The sequence below is a fragment of the Crocodylus porosus genome, unplaced genomic scaffold, assembly GCF_001723895.1.
Source record: "Crocodylus porosus isolate Cpor-Errol unplaced genomic scaffold, CroPor_comp1, whole genome shotgun sequence".
Taxonomy (NCBI): Eukaryota; Metazoa; Chordata; order Crocodylia; family Crocodylidae; genus Crocodylus; species Crocodylus porosus.
Genome location: NW_017728934.1, coordinates 5,264,153 through 5,284,410, shown reverse-complemented (window position 1 = coordinate 5,284,410; position 20,258 = coordinate 5,264,153). Strand labels below are relative to the sequence as shown.

Here is a 20,258-nt window from a genome sequence, read left to right as displayed (position 1 = left end):
ATCTGGTTTAGCAGGGGTCCAACGTTGCCCTTGCTTTTCCTCCGGCTCCCCACATATCTGAAAAAGGACTTTTTGTTGTCCTTGATGCTCCAAGCTAGTTGGAGTTCAGTTGCAGCCTTGGCTTTCCTGGTTTGCTCCCTGCAGGACCAGACCAGTGCAGAATAACCCTCTTTGGAGGTGAATCCGTCCTCCATCCTTTTACAGCTTGCAGAATGTGTGTTTCTTTGACACAGAGGGATTGTACTGGAACCACTGGCTGCCAGGAGCTGGAGGATGACCGCTGCTGCTTTTTTGTCTCTGATCAGAGTCCTAGGCTGTTAATGGCAAAGAGTATGGAGGAAATGCTTCTTCTGTGTATGTTGGGGTTGTGCTGTATTAAATTGCCACCCAAAGCAAAGGGAGGGTGCAGCACTGATGAACATCTCCTTCCACAGGGAATGTGGACCAGCTGAGCAAGAGGTACCCAAAGATCTCCCAGGCACAGAATGCTGAGCTGCGCCTCCGCTGGTGCCAGATCATCCTCAAGAACAACCATGAGGCCGAGTATGGAAAAGTCAGGGATTTTCTGCACAGCCAGGTTTGTGATGCCATGTGGCTCGCTCCATGGGAGCCGGGGGCTCTGGTGAGGGGTGCAGTGGGTGGTGACAGCAGGACACTGCCCTTCGCCTGGGCACGGCTACCTATGCCTTATGTTGGGCAGACGCCAAAGTACTTCCCTCAATCCAGTCCTGTCTGGGGGATGGAAAATGCTTAAAGTTTAAAGCAGGCACTGAAACATCCTGCTGAGTTCAGGCCAGAAATGGAAACAGGTTGTGTGAGGGCCAGAGTAGCTGGCAGTGCAGCTGTGCAATGTGGACAAGACCAGGGGCAGCTGGAATCCAGCGCTGCACTTCCTTGCTCTGCCCCTCCTGTGCAGCAAGGTGTTTGAACAATAATCCCCATGAGCAGGGGCTTCCGCAGCCGTGTGTGCTGTGCCCCCAAGTGCTGCCTGCTTCCCAGTCCTCCAGGCCTGCACCACAGCTCTCATGATCAGGCTTAGCCAAGGGGCTCTGCCCCCATGGTGACGCTGGTCGTTCCTCTGCTCTCCCTGGCTGACTGTTGGCGCTGTCACCAGCTGTTGAACGAAAAAGGCTGACTTGACCTGAGTGTGCATATGCACACATGCATGCACACACGCTCAGCCCGTGTAGCTAGTTTTGGCCATGTGTAGCCTGCATGGCCAAGGCCCAGCCCCAGGGATTTCAGTCAGAAGTGGGGCTGGTGGGAGGAGCTGGAGGTATGTTAAAGCACAGGAGATGGGGAGCTGTACTGGGGAGTGGCTGCTCCTCGGAGGGCTGTACCACCATCCTGGGGGCTCCGCAGCAGAGTGGACTGGATTTTATTTGCCATTTGTACCTTGCAGGGGAAGCAGAAGTACACCCTCCCCCTCTACCGGTCCATGTGGAGCGGCTCTGAGTCGGCCCAGGTGCTGGCCATGGAGACCTTCTCAGCCACGGCCCCGCAGCTTCACGTGAATGTCCAGAACTACATCAAGAAGATCCTGGGCCTGAAGCCTGCTAGCAGCTAGGGGCTCACTTCTGAGAGGCATGGGCAGCGAGGCCTGTGGTCTCTGCGTTGGCTCCGCTCCACTCACACTGAGGGTCCAGAGCCTCCGTGTTAGTGCTGGGCTGTGTTGCGAAGCCTGTTTCACAGCTGGTGCTGATTCTGTGGCTTGATGCACAGACTTGGCTTATTAAATACTTTGTAATTTGTATCTGTCCTTTCTCTCCTTTGGGTCTCTGGGGACTCCATCTTCACATGAAAAATAAACCCTGAATGCTCAGGCTGGTTGGGCACCGGATCCCAGCCCATGCAGTCTGCAATGATTTGGTGTTGAGGGGTTTGCATAAGATGCCAGCAGGTGCTTTCCAGCCTATGATCAAGACTTGGTGGGCCTGCTCACTGTTTGGAGCATAAGGCTGTGACCTGGAAGGGCCTTGTTGGTCTTGGCTGTGCAGTCACAGCTGTGGCTGCTGCTGGGCATTGATGTTGATGGGCACCATGTGTGCCTGAACCTTGCCTGGGGTGTGCAAGCCTGTCACCTCTGAGCACAGCTTGGGCTGTGGGAGAAAGAGCTATAGCACAGGCCATGTACACCTTTGCCAGCCCAGACCCCCAGCGCTGTCTGAGCAGCTGCTGCACTGGGGGGGAAGGAGGGTTTCTCTCTTCTACTGGAGGAGAGGGGAGGTGTAAATACAGTGCCTCCCCAGGCAGGGTCCTTCTGCCTCTTCACCAGCAGGGCTGGGTCCCAAATCATGCAACCCCTGCCCTGCTGCTCTGGCCTGGCATCTTGTATCTGCTGATGAGGCTGAGGCACTTGCCTTCCTGTGGCACAGTGTGTGACCTGTGCCCCAAAGCCAGGCCATTGGCCTCCCTTGCCTGTGTGGTGAAGGCCGTGTCAGGCGTTCAGCCTCTGAAAGCAGGCTGCAGCTCTGGGCGGCAACAGGGGGTCTTGCTGCCTTTCGGCAGGGAAAGTGGGGGAGCAGAGTTGTTTCTCAGGGTGGGTCTATCGCTCCTGTCTGGGCATTGGCTCTTGGCTAGGCAGCTTCTTTGCGCTGGAGGTGCCTGCCCAGGGCTTCACTTTCCTTTCGCTGTGGCCTGAGAGATTTAGTTGCGTCAGAGGGGAGCGAGGCTTGTGCCAGGGCTGTCTGGTTTGTAGATGTGTACTGGTTTGCGGGGGAAGACAGGTGTGTGCAAGGTGGAGTGATCTACAGGAGGAGGGGCTGGCGGTGGGCTGAACTTCGGCCAGGGCTGAGTCATCGGCTCTGTCCATGCACCACTGACCAAGCCAGGAGGAGTCTATCGCTGCGGTGGTGCAAATCAGTTAGTGACACAAGCCCTAGTCCTCTCCTGCCTGCTCCTCTCACCCAGAAACAAGCAGCTTGGATATAGTTTCTGTGCTGGTCCAGATCGGTGTGGTCCCCTCTTGTCCTGCTTGGTGGATTTACAGCTGGTTCTCTGGCAGGGCACCAACCACTCCTTGTGCTCTGGGCAGAGATGCCCCAGCTCTTAGTGAAGCAAAATGGAGCCTGTGGCTGCATCCAGTTGAGCAGGGGCATGTGGTTTATGGTGCCACGAACAGTGGACATTAAAACGTGTACGTGGTGGCAAAATTTGCTACTGGGGTTTTCCAGTAGCAAAAAAAAGTTGCAGGGAAAAAAAAGAGGTACAACACACACAAAACAAGCCTGCACCACCTAATTGGAGGCCGGGCCATCCAGAGCAATGCTCTGGCTTTCCTCCAGGCCTCGGTGCTGCCCCTGCTGCTCCAGCATGGCACCAGCCCACCTGGTAAGACTGTCTGCGCTCCCTGGCTGAAGAACTGGGAGAGCCTGGGCGAAGGCAGTTTGGCAGCTGTGGAATATTTCATCCTGCAACAAGCTTTATGTGCAGCGGCCTGAACTGACGTAATTTGTGCTGCTGGAAGCACACACCCCTGCTCCTCTGGACGTGGCCTCTGTGTGTGCACCGCTTGCATTGGGCTGATTTTAGCACAGCTCTGGGGCTGCTCAGCTGAGTGAGTCTCCTGGGTTGCTGCAAATGCTCCTGCCACCCTGTGGCTCTGGTCCCATCAGGCCATGGGCTGATGGATCTGAGGGCAGTGGGCTGGGGCTGGCTGGGAGAGACCGTGGCCTACAGCACTTGTGAGTTGGGATGTTGTCTGCAGCCACTGGGGTCAGCGCTGCTAGAAAGGATGTAGGATTCGTGGGGTCTTCTGGGCTCTGCGATGGCCCCTCTGGGTGGGTCACTTCTCTATACCCCTGCCTTAGTTTCCCTGCCTGCAACAGGATGTTGATAATACTGACCCGCTCTACCAGGTGCTGAAATCCTTCCAGGAGAGGTCCTTGCATTCAGGGTATTACTATGAATATATCTTTAATATCCTTGCCATACCCACCTCTAGCCCTGCATTAATATAGCCCTCCTACCTGTGCTAGGGCTTCTGGTTGAACCAGGCCCCCAGCAGGTCTAATTTTGACCTAATTGAGGCCCTGGGCTCACCCCAGTATGCTGGTACCATAGGGGTCTGTGCATTCAGGCCAGCACCCTCCCCCAAGCTTCATTGCTGGCCCTGGGGGTGCCCATGCCCTCTATACACAGCCCTGGGCTCCCTTACTGCAGACAGCTGAGGGGTTTGGGTGCCTGAATTGCTCTGTGCGTCTTAGCAGCAATTTGTTCTGGTAAAACCAACACTCGCTGCACATGCAGGCAAGAGGATGTAGCTATAGAGCACCCCATAGCGACCACATCCCCCCACCCCTTACCGGGAGACGACAACCCTGCCAGTCAAGCAGCTGGGTTCACCCAGGTCCCCTGCATGGATTTCAGTGCCAGGGCCTGCGTGTTGCCCAGGGGTGTTGAGAATGACCTGAGCCGCCGTGTGGGCTCCCACCCTCTGCTAGGTTGTGCCCAGCTGGCCCTGCTCCTCTCAGCTGTGCACGCAGGGACAGGGCTGGTTTCCCTGACAGCCTTGCTGTGCTTTCTGTTCTCGCTCTGATCTGATGTAGGGACGAGTTGGACAGGTCTGGGCACCTGAGCACTGGGAAATTCCAGGAGCTTGTCTCGTTGACACAGCCTGTTTCCTCTCCTCAGGTCTCACAATTCAAACAGCAGGCAGGGCTGTGGCTGCTTGCCCTTGGCGCTGGCTCTGGGGCAGGAGGGTGTGTAGCCGATACTGTCTCAACCCTAGCAGCCCCCAAACTGGTAGTGGTAGTAGGCTGTTACCCTGGATGTGAGGTAGATGCTGAAGGGGATGTTGCAAGCACTATACCAATGTGTCACTCTGAATACCTCGAGCTGCCAGGCCGCCCCCACCATGAAGGGGGTTGTCACTGCTGCCCTCGGGCAGATCTCTCCAGCCTGTCCTGTCCCATTGCTTGGCCTGTCTCCAGGTTTTCATCATCCTGGAACCGCGGTGTCTGTAGCAAACAGCAGAGCCAAGCCCCACTCCTACCTTAGCCCCCTGGGAAAGCCCTGAGTGCCCAGCCCAGCCCAGCCCAGCCCAGGACGGTGGTGGTCATGGCAGTAGGGGGATGTGGACTCTTTGCTGGCTTGTGTCTCTACTGCAGCCTTCTAGGTCACATCAGGAGTGCAGGGGAGAGCGCTGGTGGCATGGGTCACTGCTCTGCGTGGAGCTGGAAATTCCCATGTCTTCTGGCAGTTGCAGCAAAGACCAGTCCCCTAAGCACCCTGGCTTCAGGCTGTGGCCCTTCTCATTCACTGGCCAAGTTAGTCTCCAGTGAGCTCCAGAGGTTTCATAGATGTTACGGTCAGAAGGGACCACAACAGATCATTGAGTCCGATGCCCTGCACAGGCAGGAAAGAGTGCTGGGTTCAGATGACCCCAGCCAGATGTCCATCTAACCTCCTCTTGAAGACCCCCAGGCTAGGGGAGAGCACCACCGCCCCTGTGAGGTCACAGTTGTGGAAAAGAGGCCTTGCGCCCGCCTGCCCTTCAGTGAAGGAGAAGTGCTGTGCTCAGAGGCTCTCTGCATGCTGGAGTGGGGGTAACTTCTCCATGTGTTGTGGAAAGAGCCACTTGCTGCAAACAGCCAGGCTGCCAAGCCAGGCAGGAGATGCTGCCATGTAGAAAGAGCCAGGCATCTTAGAGCAGTGAAGCATCAGCCATAGGCAGGGGCTGTGGGGCAAGCCTGGCCCTGTTTGTGGTACATTCAGGAGACTGGGTGGTACTGCGGGCTGGTTCCCACTGGCCTAGGCTGCCCACTTCAGGATAAGCTTCTGGCTGGCAGCAAGGCAGAGAGCCTGGTGAACCCAGGTGTTACTACAAGCTGGGAAGATGGGGAACCTGGGCATCTCAAGGGCTGTAGGTTTGGCATTGCAGCCAGAGCCCGTTGGAGAAAGGAAAGACACAGCCAGGGCCAGTGGTGGGACCAGGAGCTTGAAGTAGGGTTGGAAAGCAGACGAAACCAGGAGGGGCCTCAGAGATGATGGCAGAGCCCAGCTGGGCCAAGCCATTTCCTGGCCAGCCCCTTGGAGTGCCCTCTCTGGGGCCAGCCATCGCCATCTGGGCTGTGTGCACAGACAGCTGATGGATCCGTGCTGAGATGGGGAACCTGCAGCACCGCTGGCCACCTCGGGGCATGGAGTCGGGCCTCTGCCCACAGGGCCCAGCACCTCTGAGCAGGGGCAGCTGAGGCTCTCGCGCAAGAGGTTCCCTGGCATGCTGAGATGGTCGTGTCCTTGGGGAACCAGTTTCCTCCAATGTCCCTGCAGCGAACTGGGTTTGAAGAATTGGAATTTACCCCAAAGGGGAAACAACGCAGCTGGGAGTTAGTGGTGGCCTGTAAAACTACAGCCCCTGAGAGATGAAAAGAGCAGCGTCCTTCCCTAGCAGAGAGCTCCCCTGGGCCCAGCTGGAGGAGGAGGGAGGCAGATGCAGGGAGCTAGCAGAAGCAGCCACAAGCTGGAGGAGATCCATGGACTCCTCTGAGGACTCAGACCTATGTCCAGGCGATGCTTCAGCCTGGTGAGGAAACAGAGGCAGGCAAGCAGGTGTAGCTCCTGGTGCTGTCTGAAGGAAAGAGCAATTGGCTCGGGGAGCTCTCAGAATGGGCGTTTCCATTGCTGGAGGCTCTGGGGAGTCAGTGCTGGTCTAAGCGGTGTGGAGCAGCTGGGCTGTGCAGTCCCTTTCCTATGGAGCCTGCACAGAGACAGCCTGGGCCCCAGCAGTGCGGCAGACGCACAGGCCAAGGGCAGAGGCAGTGCTGCAGCCCACCCAGACCAAGAGAAGCCTTTTGGCACATGGGCCTGGCATGCTAGGACCTGAAGGTGTGTGTATGCACATGTGTACGTGCGTGCACCGGCCTGTGACACGCATTCCAGGCAGCCAGCAGGCCCTGGCGAGGGGCGTGCCCAGCAGCGTGGTGCAGATGGGCCCACCCCACGTAGTGACTTTCAGTGTGCACAGGTTTGGCTCTCCCCTTTCCTCCCCTCCCAGGTGAGAGCTCCATGCTCCTGGGCCTCCCTGCTCCCAGCTGCTCCTGGGGAGAAGAGCACGCAGGACTAGGCAAAGTCTCAAACACTCACAGAGGAGCTGAGCCAGCCCTGGTCCTGGTAGCACAGAGGGATGTGGGTGGGTCCCACGGGTGGCCAGAGAGTGGGAGCCAGAAGCTGCCTGGCACAAGAGTGGGGAGTCTTCCTATGAACGCTGCTCATGCTGAGTGGCAGGTGGGAGACCCCCTTCCTCCCCCCCAGTCCAATCTGGAGCAGTGGCTCAGCCCATCAACCTCCCCTCTGTCAGGGAGACGGTGTCCCAGCCCCAGGTTTCTACCCTCTCTGGGCCTCGCCCCATGCCTCTGGGTACAGCAAACACCTCCCCGCCCCGGTCACCGGAAGGATGTTCTTGAGGTCAAAGCGCTGGAGGCCTCAACATTGCCCAACCTGTGGCCCTGCCCTGCTGGGTCATGCACGTATGGTGCTGGTGGTGATGCTGCACGCGGCACCAAACAGCCTGTGCAAACATAGAGGTTCCAGGTCAGGATGCCAGGCCAGGCCAGGACCCACTCCCCCACTCGTGAAGCCCGGCTCTGCCAAAAAGCCTGAGCCAGCAGGTGTTTTGCACTGCACCTTAGTCATGGCAAGCTCGTCCTTGACAGACTGAGGATCTGCAAGGGAAAGGCCAGTCCTGGAGGCAGCAAGCTCCAGGCTGGCTGGGCTGAGGGTGGCAATCCAGGCTGAGCATCTTCAGGTTTGACACCTCTTGTGATTGTAGCCCAAAGCTTCTCATGTCGGGGGGGGTCCCACAACACTGCTCCTGGACCTGGCTCTGGAGTATCAGCGCATTTCTAGCTCTCATAGTTACAGAGAAAAGCTAGAAAACCTGACTCCACTGTGGCCAGAACATGTGCAGCACCCAGGAGCCAAAAGCAGGGGAAGGTGCCTGAATCGAGGGCCTGCCCTGGTGGTGCTCAGTAGAGTTAATACAGCAGACCTGGAGGGTGGGCTCTGGAAAGGGAAGTGCACCCGGATGCTAGCGCCTGGTGGAGATTGCGTGTGGATGACCTGTCCTCTGAACACGTGGTAGCTGGGCTGGGCCCTGGCACTGATATGTACTTATAGACGGGGAGGGGCTGTTAAACCATCCACTGTCTACTGCCCTTCTACTCCGGGAGCCAAAGTCTCTCCAAGGGATCTTCCCATCAGTGCTGGCTTGCTGCTCCACCCTGCCGAGAGCTGTGCTGTTCATAGACCCAAGCCTGATGGAGTGCACTGGGCTCAGACCAGAAGCCAGTGGAGGTTAGCTCTGGGGGCACTGTCCAGGGCCTGCCTGTCTCCCAGCTGCCACACACTTGGCACTATGGCAGGGCTGCCAGGGCCAGACACACCGTGCATTTCAGAGCCAGTTGAATCTGTCTCCGCTACCCTCCGGCCAGAGCCCCTAGTTCTGAGCGTGCTCCCTAGTTCCTTGCAGTCGTGTTGCTTCCCAGCCTCCCACCTCTTCACCCCTGTCCACAGGTTGGCTCAGCAGCAGCTGTGCCACATTAGGAAGGCGCTGAGCCATGGTGGGCAGAAGCCCAGCGAGCTCAGGGACCAGGGAGCTCATCTGAGATCCCTGCCCACTCACTCCCAGGTCCTCTGGTAGAGTGCCCTGCAGCCAGCTTGGAGCCTCAAAGCCTGTGCCCTTAGATAGGTTCATTGAGCTACAGGCCATGCAGGGAGGCTTCTAGCTGGCACAGGGGCTGTCTGCTAGCTACTCAGCTGTTGACTCCTGTAGCCCACCATTGCTCTATTTCCAATGTGCAAGATTTGTAAAAGAGGGTGAGGGGAATGTACTGCAGTGAGCCGATAGTGTGACCAGCTGGAGAGAGAGGCATGCAGGTGGCATGTCACCTTGGCACCCTGCCTGCACGATCCCCATGTGCAGACGTGACTGCTGCCTCACATGCAGACAAGGCTGCTCGCTTGCTGAGTCGGAGTGGGCCGCCAGAGGGTGCTCAGACCCCGCTTTGGCCACTGGCACCTGTTCCCGTACAGATGTGAGTGGGTGAGACTGTGCTGCGTGGGCAGCCTCAGCTTGGCTGGCTGCTGCTCCCGCTCCCTGGATCCTACCAGGTGGGGCCAGGTTTTGATTAGACTGCTGGTCCCTGATCACCCTGGGACTTCCCCACCCTCTCTGGTGTGTAGGCAAGCTACTCCCAGGCTCCCTCCCTGGGACTCCCAGGGTCATTTTAGCCTGGACTTGCTCAGCATGCAGGCTGCAGTGCCCTGCTGTGTCTGCTGCCCACTGGCCTAAAGGGAGGCCTGTGGGCCCTGAGCTGCAGCAGCAGGAGAGCCAAACTCAGGGTGCTTGGCCTGGCCCAGAAGAGTTCCCCCAATGCACTGCAAAACTGCCTGGCTCTGCCCTGTCTGGGGCCACCCCTGCTCAGGGGTGGGCATCTTTGGAGGCTTCAACTCCATGCTGCCTCCCTTTGGCATCCTGATATTTGGACTGAACAGACTTCCTTCCTTCCCCAGTGTGTGGTGTAGGGCTGTTTGCCATCATTAAGTAGCTGCTATCTTCCATCCCAGAGGATGCTCCATTTTAGTGGTGGACAAAAACCAGGGGCAAGTTCAACTTACTTTCACACTGCAGGCTGGAAGGGCACAAGGGCCTTCAACAGCTGGGGCCCCACCATGGGCTGAGAAGGCTGGGAGTCAATGCCCAGCTACGCTGCAGATTTAGGCAAGTGACTAGAAAGCTTGTTGCATCCCCCCGGGCTGAGAAGATACCCAGGGCACACACAACAAGACAGCAATCAAGTTTCCCAGGGTTCACAGCACCTCAGAGGAGACAATGCTGCTGGTGCCTGGGTATGGAGATGGCTCCATGCACCCAAAGGCCCAGTGCCCAGAAAGAAAAAAGCATAGCATCCTCCCATACCATATTCCATCCTCCATACCACAGACTATTGTTGAGGAATGAAGTCAGGCTGGGTAATTAGTCTGCTTGACCTGCTGCTTTTTGGATGGCATGATGGCCCCAGCTTCCTTCCAGGCAGTGGCTGTAGCCCCAACCAGGGTGACTTCCCTAGGGTGAATGGTGAGTGACCTGGGACCCAGCCATCCAGGGACATGGGCTGCACCGGGGTCCCAGAACAGCAGTGGACTCCCTCAGGCTGCAAAACCCTGTATGCACATGCCTGCATGTGTGCGCCTGTGGGGGTGTGAGGATGGTAGCATAGGCAGCAATCCATGCCAGGCCAGGGTTCAGAGGCTGGGTGAAGACAGGAGGCATCTCAGGCTGTTAGTCTGGGAGCCAGGGAGAAACACAGTTGACACAACCACACACAAATTGCTACACATGCACATACACAGGGAGCTTTGAAGACCACCAGCCTCAGCAAAGAGCCCCCTGTATAACCATTCCTGCGCAGCCCCGTGCGTGCGTGCATGCACTTGTGGTCACATCCAGACAGCCTCTGCAGTGCTTGTGAAATGGAGGGGAAAGAACTGGCACGAGGGAATCTGCCCCGGCCAGATCCGGAAAAAAATAAACACACACACACGTATCAACAGCAGCAGCAAAACCATCTTGTCTCATTGCCAGACAACCCTGGCTGGCCCCACGCTGCAGGCTTATCCATACTGCCCACGCTCCACTCCCGCCCTTGGGACCCAGCAAAACTCTGGGCCCAGGAGAAGGCAACTTTGGACCCATCTCCTAGCCCCTTTGTACCAGCTCCTTGCCAGCAGGGCTCACCCGACTGAAGAGATGGGCTGGTGTGAGACAGGAGAAGCAGGACCCTGGCTGATGGTCTAGTGGGGTCACACCTACCCTGCGACTGAGGACTATTTTTATGTGGTCCCTTAAAGCCAGGGCTGGAGTGCTCCTAAACCCTGGATCCAAAATCTGAGGCTCTCAGCTTAGGGTGTGTGGGCCCTTTTCAGAGGGGTTCATGCAGGTCAGTCGGTATGTAGGTGGCACGCTTTCCCCTGCTGGATAATGAGAGGGCTCGTGAGCCCACAGGTAGCCACTGCCCTTTGCGAGCACAGCCCACGCAGGAGGAGGCTGGTCCCCTGCTCTTGTGAGCAAACGCACTTGACATTCGAAGGCAGAAAAACACTGTGGGCGAAACTGGGGCCAGGCTGGGCAGCAGCTCTGACAATCATTAAACTGGCCAGCCCAGATTTCCCGGCAAGGCGGCAATAGTCTGGGGCCAAGTGGTGCATACTATGCAAATCACCTGGAGCTGGGAGCATGAATGCTCCGGCTAGGAATTCCCCTAGAGCTGGGCGGATCGTGTTACTGCCACCCAGGCTATAAAAGGTGGAGCCGTGGGGAGTGGCCACCTCCAGAGCTGGGCTCTGCACTCACGGATGAGGAGTGAGTAGGAAGCAGAGGTGTGCTGGCAGCTCCCCGTGCTGCTCTGTGGATTAGCTGCTGTTGCTGGGATCCTCATCGCAGAAGGTACCAAAGCCACTCTGGGCTCAGCGGGGCCTTCCCCTGTGCACTGTGCTGGACTAGGCTGCGCCTGCCCTCCTGCCTCTGCCTTACTGGGGCATCTCCCTGGGCACCTGCTGTGAGCCTTGGGAGTGGAAGCATCTGTACGAAGTCCCTTCCTTGGAGCTACTGTGCGGCTGGCAGGTGAATACCAGCCTCTTCTTTCTTGCCAGCATGCACGCAGGCAGCGGACAGATCCTAGTGAGGGCAACTTTTGGTATGGCTTGTGGGGCTGGCATGGAGAAAGGGGCTGGGAGTGCCAGGGTCCTCTTGCTTCTTGTCACAGAGCAGGAAGCAGGGCAAGCTGGGCACCACTGGGCTGCTTGGGGCTGCGAAAGCCTGGGGAGATGGGGCCCTGGGTGTTTGGGAACTCTGCTTTTCATGCAGCATCTTCCCTGGAGGAGAGTCCAAGCCATTTGGGTCTCGGCAAATGCCATTTTTAAAGCGGTGGCTGGATCCGCTTTGGGCATGACCATTTCAGCATCTGATGAAGTGAGCTCAGACTCACGAAAGCTTATGTATCTCTGAGTTAGTCTATAAGGTACATCTCCACCATGTCTTCTGCCTGACTTCAGGCTAGCAGGGTGAACAACCTCTCTCTGCTCATGGAAATGCCATGAGAGAGAGCTTCAGACTGGCACTAAGACGCATTGCCCACCGAAAGGGTTAAGCCTGCTGGAAGGCAGCTGCCGCCTAAGGCGAAGTTTGTACCAGCACAATGTGTTATTGCCATCTTATTCCTCTTTATTTATATTGCTCTTGCCTCTGGAACAGAGCTTCATCAGGCAGTGCCTGGAGAACAGGACACTACAAAGGTCCTAGACGGACATCGCTTTTCAGGGGCGGGGAGGTCACCCTGGCAGGCTGCAAGCTGGGCCCTGATCCTGGCTGTGCCATTTCAGGAACCAAGGAGTGCACTGAAGAGGGAAGGTGTGGGTCTCTCATGAGAGGGGGCTGCCTTAGTGAGGCTGTGAGGAGCACAGACATCAGAGGTGGGGGCTGCCGGGTCCTCTCTCAGTCCCTGGCTGGGGCTGTGTGGTCTTGGCTCCCCTGGGCTGGATCAAGCCCACTGTTCAGGTTTAGGCTGGGGTAAGTCCATGTTGCAGGTGGTGGTAGCCACTCTGTAAGCTGGCTCAGCTCACTTGGGCTGCTTTGGTCTCTTGGCAGAGGGCTCTATGGCAGGATCCTGCGAAATCAGCAATATCTTCTCCAACTACATCAGTGCCATGTACCAGCCGGAGGAGGTGCAGCTGCCCCTGGACCTGCTCACACACCTCGGGGAGGAGAACAGCTTGGGGCTGAGTGTGGCCAGCAGCCAGCTGCCTGTTGAACCTGCAGGTGGGGGCCTATGGGGATTGCTATCTGTGCTGGCAGACTTGCGGGGCAGGGGGCGGGAAAGGAGGGATCTCTCCTGGAGTAAAAGGGAGGCAGTTACCTTATGATTAGCGCGCAGGCTGGAGTTCTGGTGTCACCTCGGCCCTGACTTTCTGTATGACCTGGGATGTGTCCCTGTGCCTCAGTTTCCCCTCTGTAAGACAGGGGTCATACTTGCCATGGCCATCCAGCAGGAGTAGTATGGTGCAAACCATTCATGTCTGTGAAGCTCTGCGGGGAGCTCAGAGGGTAGGGGCAAAGCATTACAGTGCCCAGGTCCATTCTGGGAAGCTGGAGGAACCATGGTGGGGCAGGTTGTAATGTCCATCTGACTGCTTCTCAGGCAGCAGAGTTGGGGCTCCTCTCAGGGTAAGAGGCCAGGTCAGGCAAGCCAGTGGCCAGCTGGAGCAAGGGGACTACTGGAGTGCCCTTTAGGAAGAGGCTGGTCCTCCTCTGAGGGCTGGGTCTAGCCTTGATCATCCCCATGCTGTGCCAGGGGGTCCTGCTCAGTGGGTCCACCCAGGGGGTCATGGGAAAATGGCCACATGAGGGGTCATACTGAGACAGGCCACTCTGAAGGCTTCCCCAAACAACCATAACCTGCCCTTGTCTCCTGCATCAGAGATCCCCATGGGGGGGGAGCAGCAGGCAGCGTGGAGAGAGGGACCCTGGTAGGCACCACAGCGCAGTCTTATCACCACCTGCGACATTGGGGTGCTGTGTGGGGTGGGCAGGGTATGCGGGGCTGGGAAGCTGCTGTTCCCGACACACCTCACCTGTGGTGGGGTGAGACAGCGACCTGAGATAAGGGAGCAGGTGGCTGGCGTAGCCGTCCACCCAGCAATGACTAAGCAAGATAAAGCCGTGACGTTCTGGGCTGGGCTGGCTAGCCCTGCCCTGGGGACAGGCACCTGCCCTGCTAGCCCCGCCGAGCGCCATCCCTGAACCACTGCCCTGTTCCCTGCAGATAAGCCGACGTGGTTCAGTGAGCTCCCGCACCTCTGGAGCAAGGCCCAGGTGCTGGAATGGATCAGCTACCACGTGGAGAAGAACAAGTACGACGCCAGCGCCATCGACTTCTCTTGCTGCAACATGGATGGCCTGACACTGTGCCACTGCACGCAGGAGCAGCTGCGCAACATCTTTGGGCCCCTGGGGGATGAGCTGTATAATCGCCTCCATGAGATCAGTGAGTGCTGTGATCTGGCCTAGGCTGGGCAGGGCCGTGGGGAGGGGGAGATCAGCGAATGCTGCAACCGTTCCAGGCTGAGGAGGGCTTTGTGGGGGAGGGAAGTGGGCTCTTCCTCCCGAGGCAAGCCCCGCTCCTGTTAGCATGGGAGGTTTGGATAGTGCAAAGTGGCACTTGGTGGGATTTGCACCACAGCAACACATGCTCACTCAGGCCCCTGGGAGTGGGAGGCTTCAGTCAGGAGAGCCCATTGGCATCTATGGGATCAACTGGGAGAAGGGGGAGAGCGCAGGGCTGACGCTGCAGCATGTGTACTTCCCCACTATACAGGCCGAGCACATCTAATCCCAGCCCTGCTTCCTCCCAAAGACTTGGCCTCAGACGAGCTCGGCTGGATCATTGACCTGCTGGAGAAAGACAGCATGGCTGTTGCCCAGGAGACCTCCCTTGACTCCAACACCCTAGGTGAGAGAGCACCCTGGCCTTGCACTGTCCATGTGGCCACATACATGAGTTTGAACAGGGCTGACCCTTTCCTGCCTTCTCCATCGTACCTAGATCTGGGAAACTCGTGCTCACAGGAGTCCCTGGAGGAGATGAAGTCCGCAAACCCTTTTCATCAGGCAGACTTGGGCTACCTGCTCGGCACCATGTCTCCAGGAAGCTCTGACATTTCAGGTAAACTCCACTGCTTGTGCTTGGTGTCATGGCCTGCTTGGCCTTTGGCCCAGGTGCGGCACACGCCAGCCCCGTGTGCAGAGCAGAGAGGCGTGCTTCTTGTATGCCCCTCTTCCCTGCTCAGAGACAAAGCAGTCCTGTGTCATTGTTCGGTGAAAGCCTGGCCCTGCCACCCTTGGAACAGCTCATGATGCTTGGCAGGAGTGTTCCCCAGGTGCCCCACGAGGCCCAGCCCCCTGCCCCCTTGCTGACGGATCTGGTCAGGCAATGGCTGGAGCTGCTTTCTGATGAAGAGAAGTATTTGCTGGATAACCATGCCTGGAAATCCAACCCCTCTCCCTTTGCCTCCCAGGGACCGTGATGTCTCACAGCCCCAACTCCCAGGACTCCGGTGGAAGTGACCTAGATATGGACCCTACAGAAGCAAAGTTGTTCTCCCCTGATGGTGAGTTGCTGCTTTCCCATCTGGAGGGGAATGAGTTGAGCTTATTAATGAGCTTATCAGTGTGTGCTTCCTGCTCTCCAGAGATTTGATTGCCATAACAACAGTATGGGCACCCCAACCTAGCCAGGGCTGAAACCAGGATAGGAAAGGTGTCATCCTACTGGGCAGTGGTGACGTGTAGGGGGTGTAACCTGTGCACCCTGAGAGAGCTGGTGCACCCCCTGTCAGGCCACGCTCCCTGTTTTGCTGGCGGGCAGGGGGGAGGTGGGAGCACAGTGGCTGCAGGACTTGTGGAAGTGGTCTGGCTGCTTTTTGGTGAGTGAGATTGGCCTCAGGTCCCCACCCTGGTTGATGACTCAAGAGGCACCAGTCACCCATGCTACTGGGAAGAGTTTCGTCTTTGGTTCCCTGGGCTGTGGCTGATGGCAGGAGAGCTGGTAGTGCACTGGAGGGGCCTGCTTTAGCTATCTGTGGCAGTGGGGGTCAGTCACCAGAGACCCCAGAGCCTTGGCAGCAGGGTGTGCCTCTGCAGCGTTGAATAGGGTGGGGCTCTCAGTGCCCTGCACCCAGACACATTAACCAAGAGGAAGGGTGGGCATAAGCAGCCAGGAAGAAATTTAGGCTGCAAATGAAAAGGTGGGGTCTGGACGAGAAGCTAGGCCAGAGCAGCCCCCAGCCATGGGGTGCAGAGTCAGCAGCTTGTAAAAGGGAGTGTGATAAATAAGTTGTGCAAGGGATCATGTGGCGTGATGCTTGTGACTGCACCAGGGCACATGAGGAGCACTGGGCATAGAAGATGTGGGAGGTGCCTTGTACAGCTGAGCAGCAGCCACCTGTGAGATGCGGCCCCATTCCCCGAGCCTGAGGAAGGAGCCCAAGCACAGGGCACCATAACACTTCTTCCCCTCGGTTTCTGCTTGTAAGGAAAGAGGAACCAGGGCCTGAGGCTGCTCAACTCCCGTAGTGAGGACTGTGATACAGACACCTGGACAGGCCAAGTAACACCTTCTACCTCCTCCTGTGCAGGTGGCTTTGCTGACCATAAGAAAGGGGAAATGAAGCACGGTAAGCGGAAAAGGGGAAGGCCCCGGAAACTCAGCAAGGAGAACCGAGACTGCCTGGAGACCAGGAAGAGCAAGCACTGTACGTGAGGGGCTGGCTGGGCTTCGTTAGGGGGCGTGCTGGGCTAGGGGGGCCCCTTGATATGCCCGTCTTGTTCACATGGTGGAGCGAATGGTGGAAGCAGGACAGATGGCCAGTCTATGTTTGGGGATAGCTGGGAGAAAGACTGGGGACCCGTTGTCTGTGGAGCTTCAGCACCTTGCACAATGGAGCCCTGTGCTTTCCAGCTGGGGGGCTGATAGCTAAGGCTAGTGGGCCCAGTCACCTCTCCCGGGCACAGCCTGAGGAAGTGGCTGGGCTTCAAGGGAGTGCCAGCAGGCTGTGGAGAAAGAGACACCTCCTCCCTCTGGTTCTGAAACAAGAAATGTTTGGTCCTGCAACCCTGGTCCCCCCATCGCTCCAAGCTGCTATGCCCCCGCCCCACCCCACAGGATGTGATGGGGGTAATGCAGCACCTTTGTAAACTGTGCTAGGGGGTGGGATCATCAGTAGGGCTCAGCCCCTGGCTTGGATGGGATGGGAGATGACCCTGAGCAAGCCCTCCCCAGCCACTCCTCCCAGGCAGTAGTTCCTGGGATCTGCTCCTGCTGGATTGTAGAGGCAGGGCACTCCCGGCACAGCCTGCAGCTCATGTCTGCTGCAGGTCTCAGCCCAGGCTGCAGCCTCCTCTCCTGGGGTTGGGGTGGTGAGATTGTAGCTGCTGCCTTCCCTGCATCGGCTTTTCCATTACAGCTCCAAGAGGGACCCATCTGTGGGAGTTTATCCGCGACATCCTGATCCACCCAGAGCTGAACGAGGGGCTGATGAAATGGGAGGACCGGCGCGAGGGGGTCTTCAAGTTTCTCCGCTCAGAGGCTGTAGCCCAGCTCTGGGGACAGAAGAAGAAGAACAGCAGCATGACCTATGAGAAGCTGAGCCGGGCCATGAGGTGAGCACCCTAGGGATGCCCTGGGGACATGGGACAGGAAACAGAGCCTGAGCCAAGCTCCATGGCTAAACAGGCTGTAGACCCGTCAAAAGCTCTGTGCCCTGCAAACTCCCCCAGGCTCCTGACCCTAACCTAGTGCTTCACACCCAGCTTTCCCATAGGGAATGGCTTCTTCCCCCTCCCTGTGCCTCCTGCTACCCACAGCTCCTGGCTCTGCCCCTCCCAGAGGGGTGCTGGCCTCTGCACTAGCATATCTGGGTGACTTGCACAGAGTCCTGATTTCAACCCCTTCCTTTCAGGTATTACTACAAGCGGGAAATCCTGGAAAGAGTTGATGGAAGGAGGCTGGTGTACAAATTTGGGAAGAACTCCAGTGGCTGGAAGGAGGAAGAAGTGTTGAACAGGAGTAAAGAGCTATAGGAGCTTTACATGAACTCAGGCATTGCCCTCTTGGCCCAAGGGCAAGACCCAAAGCATAATGCACTGAACTCAACCCTCGCACCAGACACTTGGCCAGATGCTGGAACCCAAAGCTGCTGTTGTGTGCAGCGTGTTAGACTCCAGCCCCTTCCTAGGGGCAAAGTGTGCTGGTTCTTTGCCAGTGCCTCAGTATCAAAAGCTGATATTTTGGCTGAAGTAGGTTATTGTAAACCATTATTTCTATTGTTAACATGTTGGACTCTATTCTCCAAGTGGACTTACAGTGACCTGCGCTGTCTTGAAGCATGTCTGAAGCTCACAGAGTGGAAGGGACATGTACTATTTGCAGTGATCAGATTCCAGGGAGCCATATATAGGATGGCCCAAAACAGAACATAGCAGGGATTCCTGGCTACCATTGAGCGGTGGCCCAGGAAACTGGATCTGCCACTCTGCTACTGGGGAAGCTGGCTTGCCACCTCACCTGTTGCTGAGTTGGAATGAAGAGAACCAGCTCAGATCACTGGGGCCCTGCAGAGCCTTCCCTTTCCACTACATGCTTTGCCAGCTGTGCTGCTGGTCCCACAGGTGACGGACAAGTAGCTTCTGCCCTGCAGCTGTTGTGGGAATGGCTGTGTTCTGCATTCACAGGCAGATGCTCAGCCTGGCCGATTGGCTCCTGCAGCATAAGTGACTGTGGGCTCAAAGCGAGTCCAAAAGAACCATGAATTTTAGGTGGCTCCAAAGGGACCATGGTGGGGAGCAGGACACTAAGCAGCAGCCCAGTTCTGGTATCCAGGGAGTGCACATCCATGAGCCTATATACCATCAATCATCTCTCTGATATCTTCTCTCCCACCACATGCGGTGTCCTTTCCCCAAGAGTGGATTGTCTCCTGCTTCTAATTTATGTAATATAAACAGAGAATATATAATGTATATAAAAATCTATTTTTTCATAAATAAGGTTGTTCCTGTGTGACTGCGAGTGTCCTAGAAGCACTTGGCATTTCCAAAGCAATGATTGTAGCTAATTTTCAGCTGGACTGAAATTATGTTAATGTGGCATCAGTGAGCTGTATGTAGATCATGGCAGCAGTATGCTGGTCCCACAGAGAGCTCTGGACCATGCACAAAGTTTCCTCCTTTTTTTAGTAATAAACATATCAGAAATAAATCATTGCTTTTTTAACTGTGTGTAATTAGTTTTGGTCATAATTGTTGCTTCTGCAATGAAGGGGTGGAGGGCCCAACCTGGGAAGGAACCAACCTCTATCTTTCCATATGCTCTGCAGCCATCTCTCCTGCCTGGAGCTCAGAGTCCTCAGTCCTACTGGTACTGGCTCCCCCAGAAGAGGCTCCAGGATTTCCGTTGGTAGGAATAGATGAGCTGAGTCTCTTCCTAGCATAATAGGGGCCAAGGATGGTGAACTGGGCCTTCTTCCAGACTTCAGATGCCAGCTCAGCTGTACAGGCATGTCTATAAGCTATTTACATTGATTTCAAACTACTTGAACTAGTAACAAGATAAAGATACAAAGAGAAATGCTATTTGCTGATAATAATGCAACCAGGCACTTCAGCATCTCTGCCCATTCCAAGTAGGCCGACAGGGACACACACTGCAAAGAATTTTTTTGTTTTTTTGAAAAATATATTTCTATATTTTATACACACACACACACACATCATCTGGCATATACTTTCCATCATACACCTTAAACCACATTAAGAAACCACGCACCCATTACAATAAACACACCCACTCCCCTGCGCCCCTGCGCACCCACCTGCTGCCCTTCCCTAACCCAATCGCAGCCCTTTAGTCTGAGCCCCGACTGGGGTTTACACTCTCAGTTCGCTCAGTGTCCTTTTCCCTGTCACGTCTGCTGCTGCTGATCCTGTCGCTGTCTTCCTCGCCGCCTCCGGCTCCAGTTGCATCATTGTCCTCTTCGTTCCCCCGTCCACTTCCCCCCTGGGGGTGGTCTTTGAACAGCCTGAGCCAAGTGTCCCTTTTCCAGGTGGAGGTGGCTGTGTCTTCCCCGTCCTCTCCCACTGCTCTCTGGTAGTAGGACTGGAGTTCACTCAGGAACATTTTAACAGTCTGTTTCCTCGAGCTGAGTGCATCTGTACATCAGGAGGTTCCTGCTCAGATCCTGATGCAAGATACAAACTGGTCAAATTGGCAGGGCCCCTGCTGTTTATTCAGGTGTCCATACAATGCCGCCTCCCTTGGCATCAGCCTAACCCTGTCACCTCTTTGTGGAGCCGGCTTACCTTCTTCCACACTCCCTTGGCATCAGGGCAGCACCACAGGAGGTGGCTGATGGTCTTGCTTTCAGCTTCCCCGCTTTCCCTGGGGCAGCTGGGGCTAGTCCCTCTTCCCTCTCTGTATCTCCACACCCTCAATGGGAGTGTACGGTGCATTATTATAGCCAGTTCACAGCTCTGTGGTCCTCTCGTAGGTCCTTGTGGAAGATCCAGTCCTTGGAAGTCATCTTCAGGGAGCACCTCCATGGTCAATAGCCTGTCTGTGACTGGCTGCCTTCTGTATCTTCCTGCGGTTGGTCATAGGTGCCAGGCTTTCCTTCTGTAGCCTGTACTCGCTCCAGAACTCGTTCAG

At 56.5% G+C, this 20,258-nt stretch overlaps 2 protein-coding genes across 4 annotated transcripts in view; both read left to right on the top strand.

Moving 5' to 3' along the window:
- RNPEP (arginyl aminopeptidase) overlaps nt 1-1,753 on the top strand; it is a 17,537-nt gene extending 15,784 nt beyond the window's left edge. Inside the window, exons 9-10 of the mRNA XM_019546381.1 lie at nt 435-577; nt 1,403-1,753. Coding sequence (XP_019401926.1) covers nt 435-577; nt 1,403-1,567 — 308 coding nt within the window. The 3' untranslated portion in view covers nt 1,568-1,753. The remainder of the gene's footprint in view (nt 1-434; nt 578-1,402) is intronic.
- A 9,571-nt stretch (nt 1,754-11,324) lies between these two features.
- Nucleotides 11,325-18,832, top strand: ELF3 (E74 like ETS transcription factor 3). Of its 3 annotated transcripts, none has more exons than XM_019546380.1 (9): nt 11,325-11,446; nt 12,647-12,817; nt 13,821-14,042; nt 14,412-14,507; nt 14,601-14,720; nt 15,073-15,165; nt 16,192-16,308; nt 17,020-17,215; nt 17,515-18,832. In XM_019546380.1, exons 2-9 carry the CDS (start codon nt 12,655-12,657, stop codon nt 17,633-17,635), a joined length of 1,128 nt encoding a protein of 375 aa, XP_019401925.1. In that variant the 5' UTR covers nt 11,325-11,446; nt 12,647-12,654; the 3' UTR covers nt 17,636-18,832. The 3 variants fall into 3 exon arrangements, with proteins under 3 accessions (XP_019401925.1, XP_019401923.1, XP_019401924.1); XM_019546378.1 differs by having other exon boundaries at nt 14,373-14,507; XM_019546379.1 differs by lacking the exon at nt 11,325-11,446 and adding an exon at nt 11,472-11,623 and having other exon boundaries at nt 14,373-14,507.
- The last annotated feature ends 1,426 nt before the right edge of the window (nt 18,833-20,258 follow it).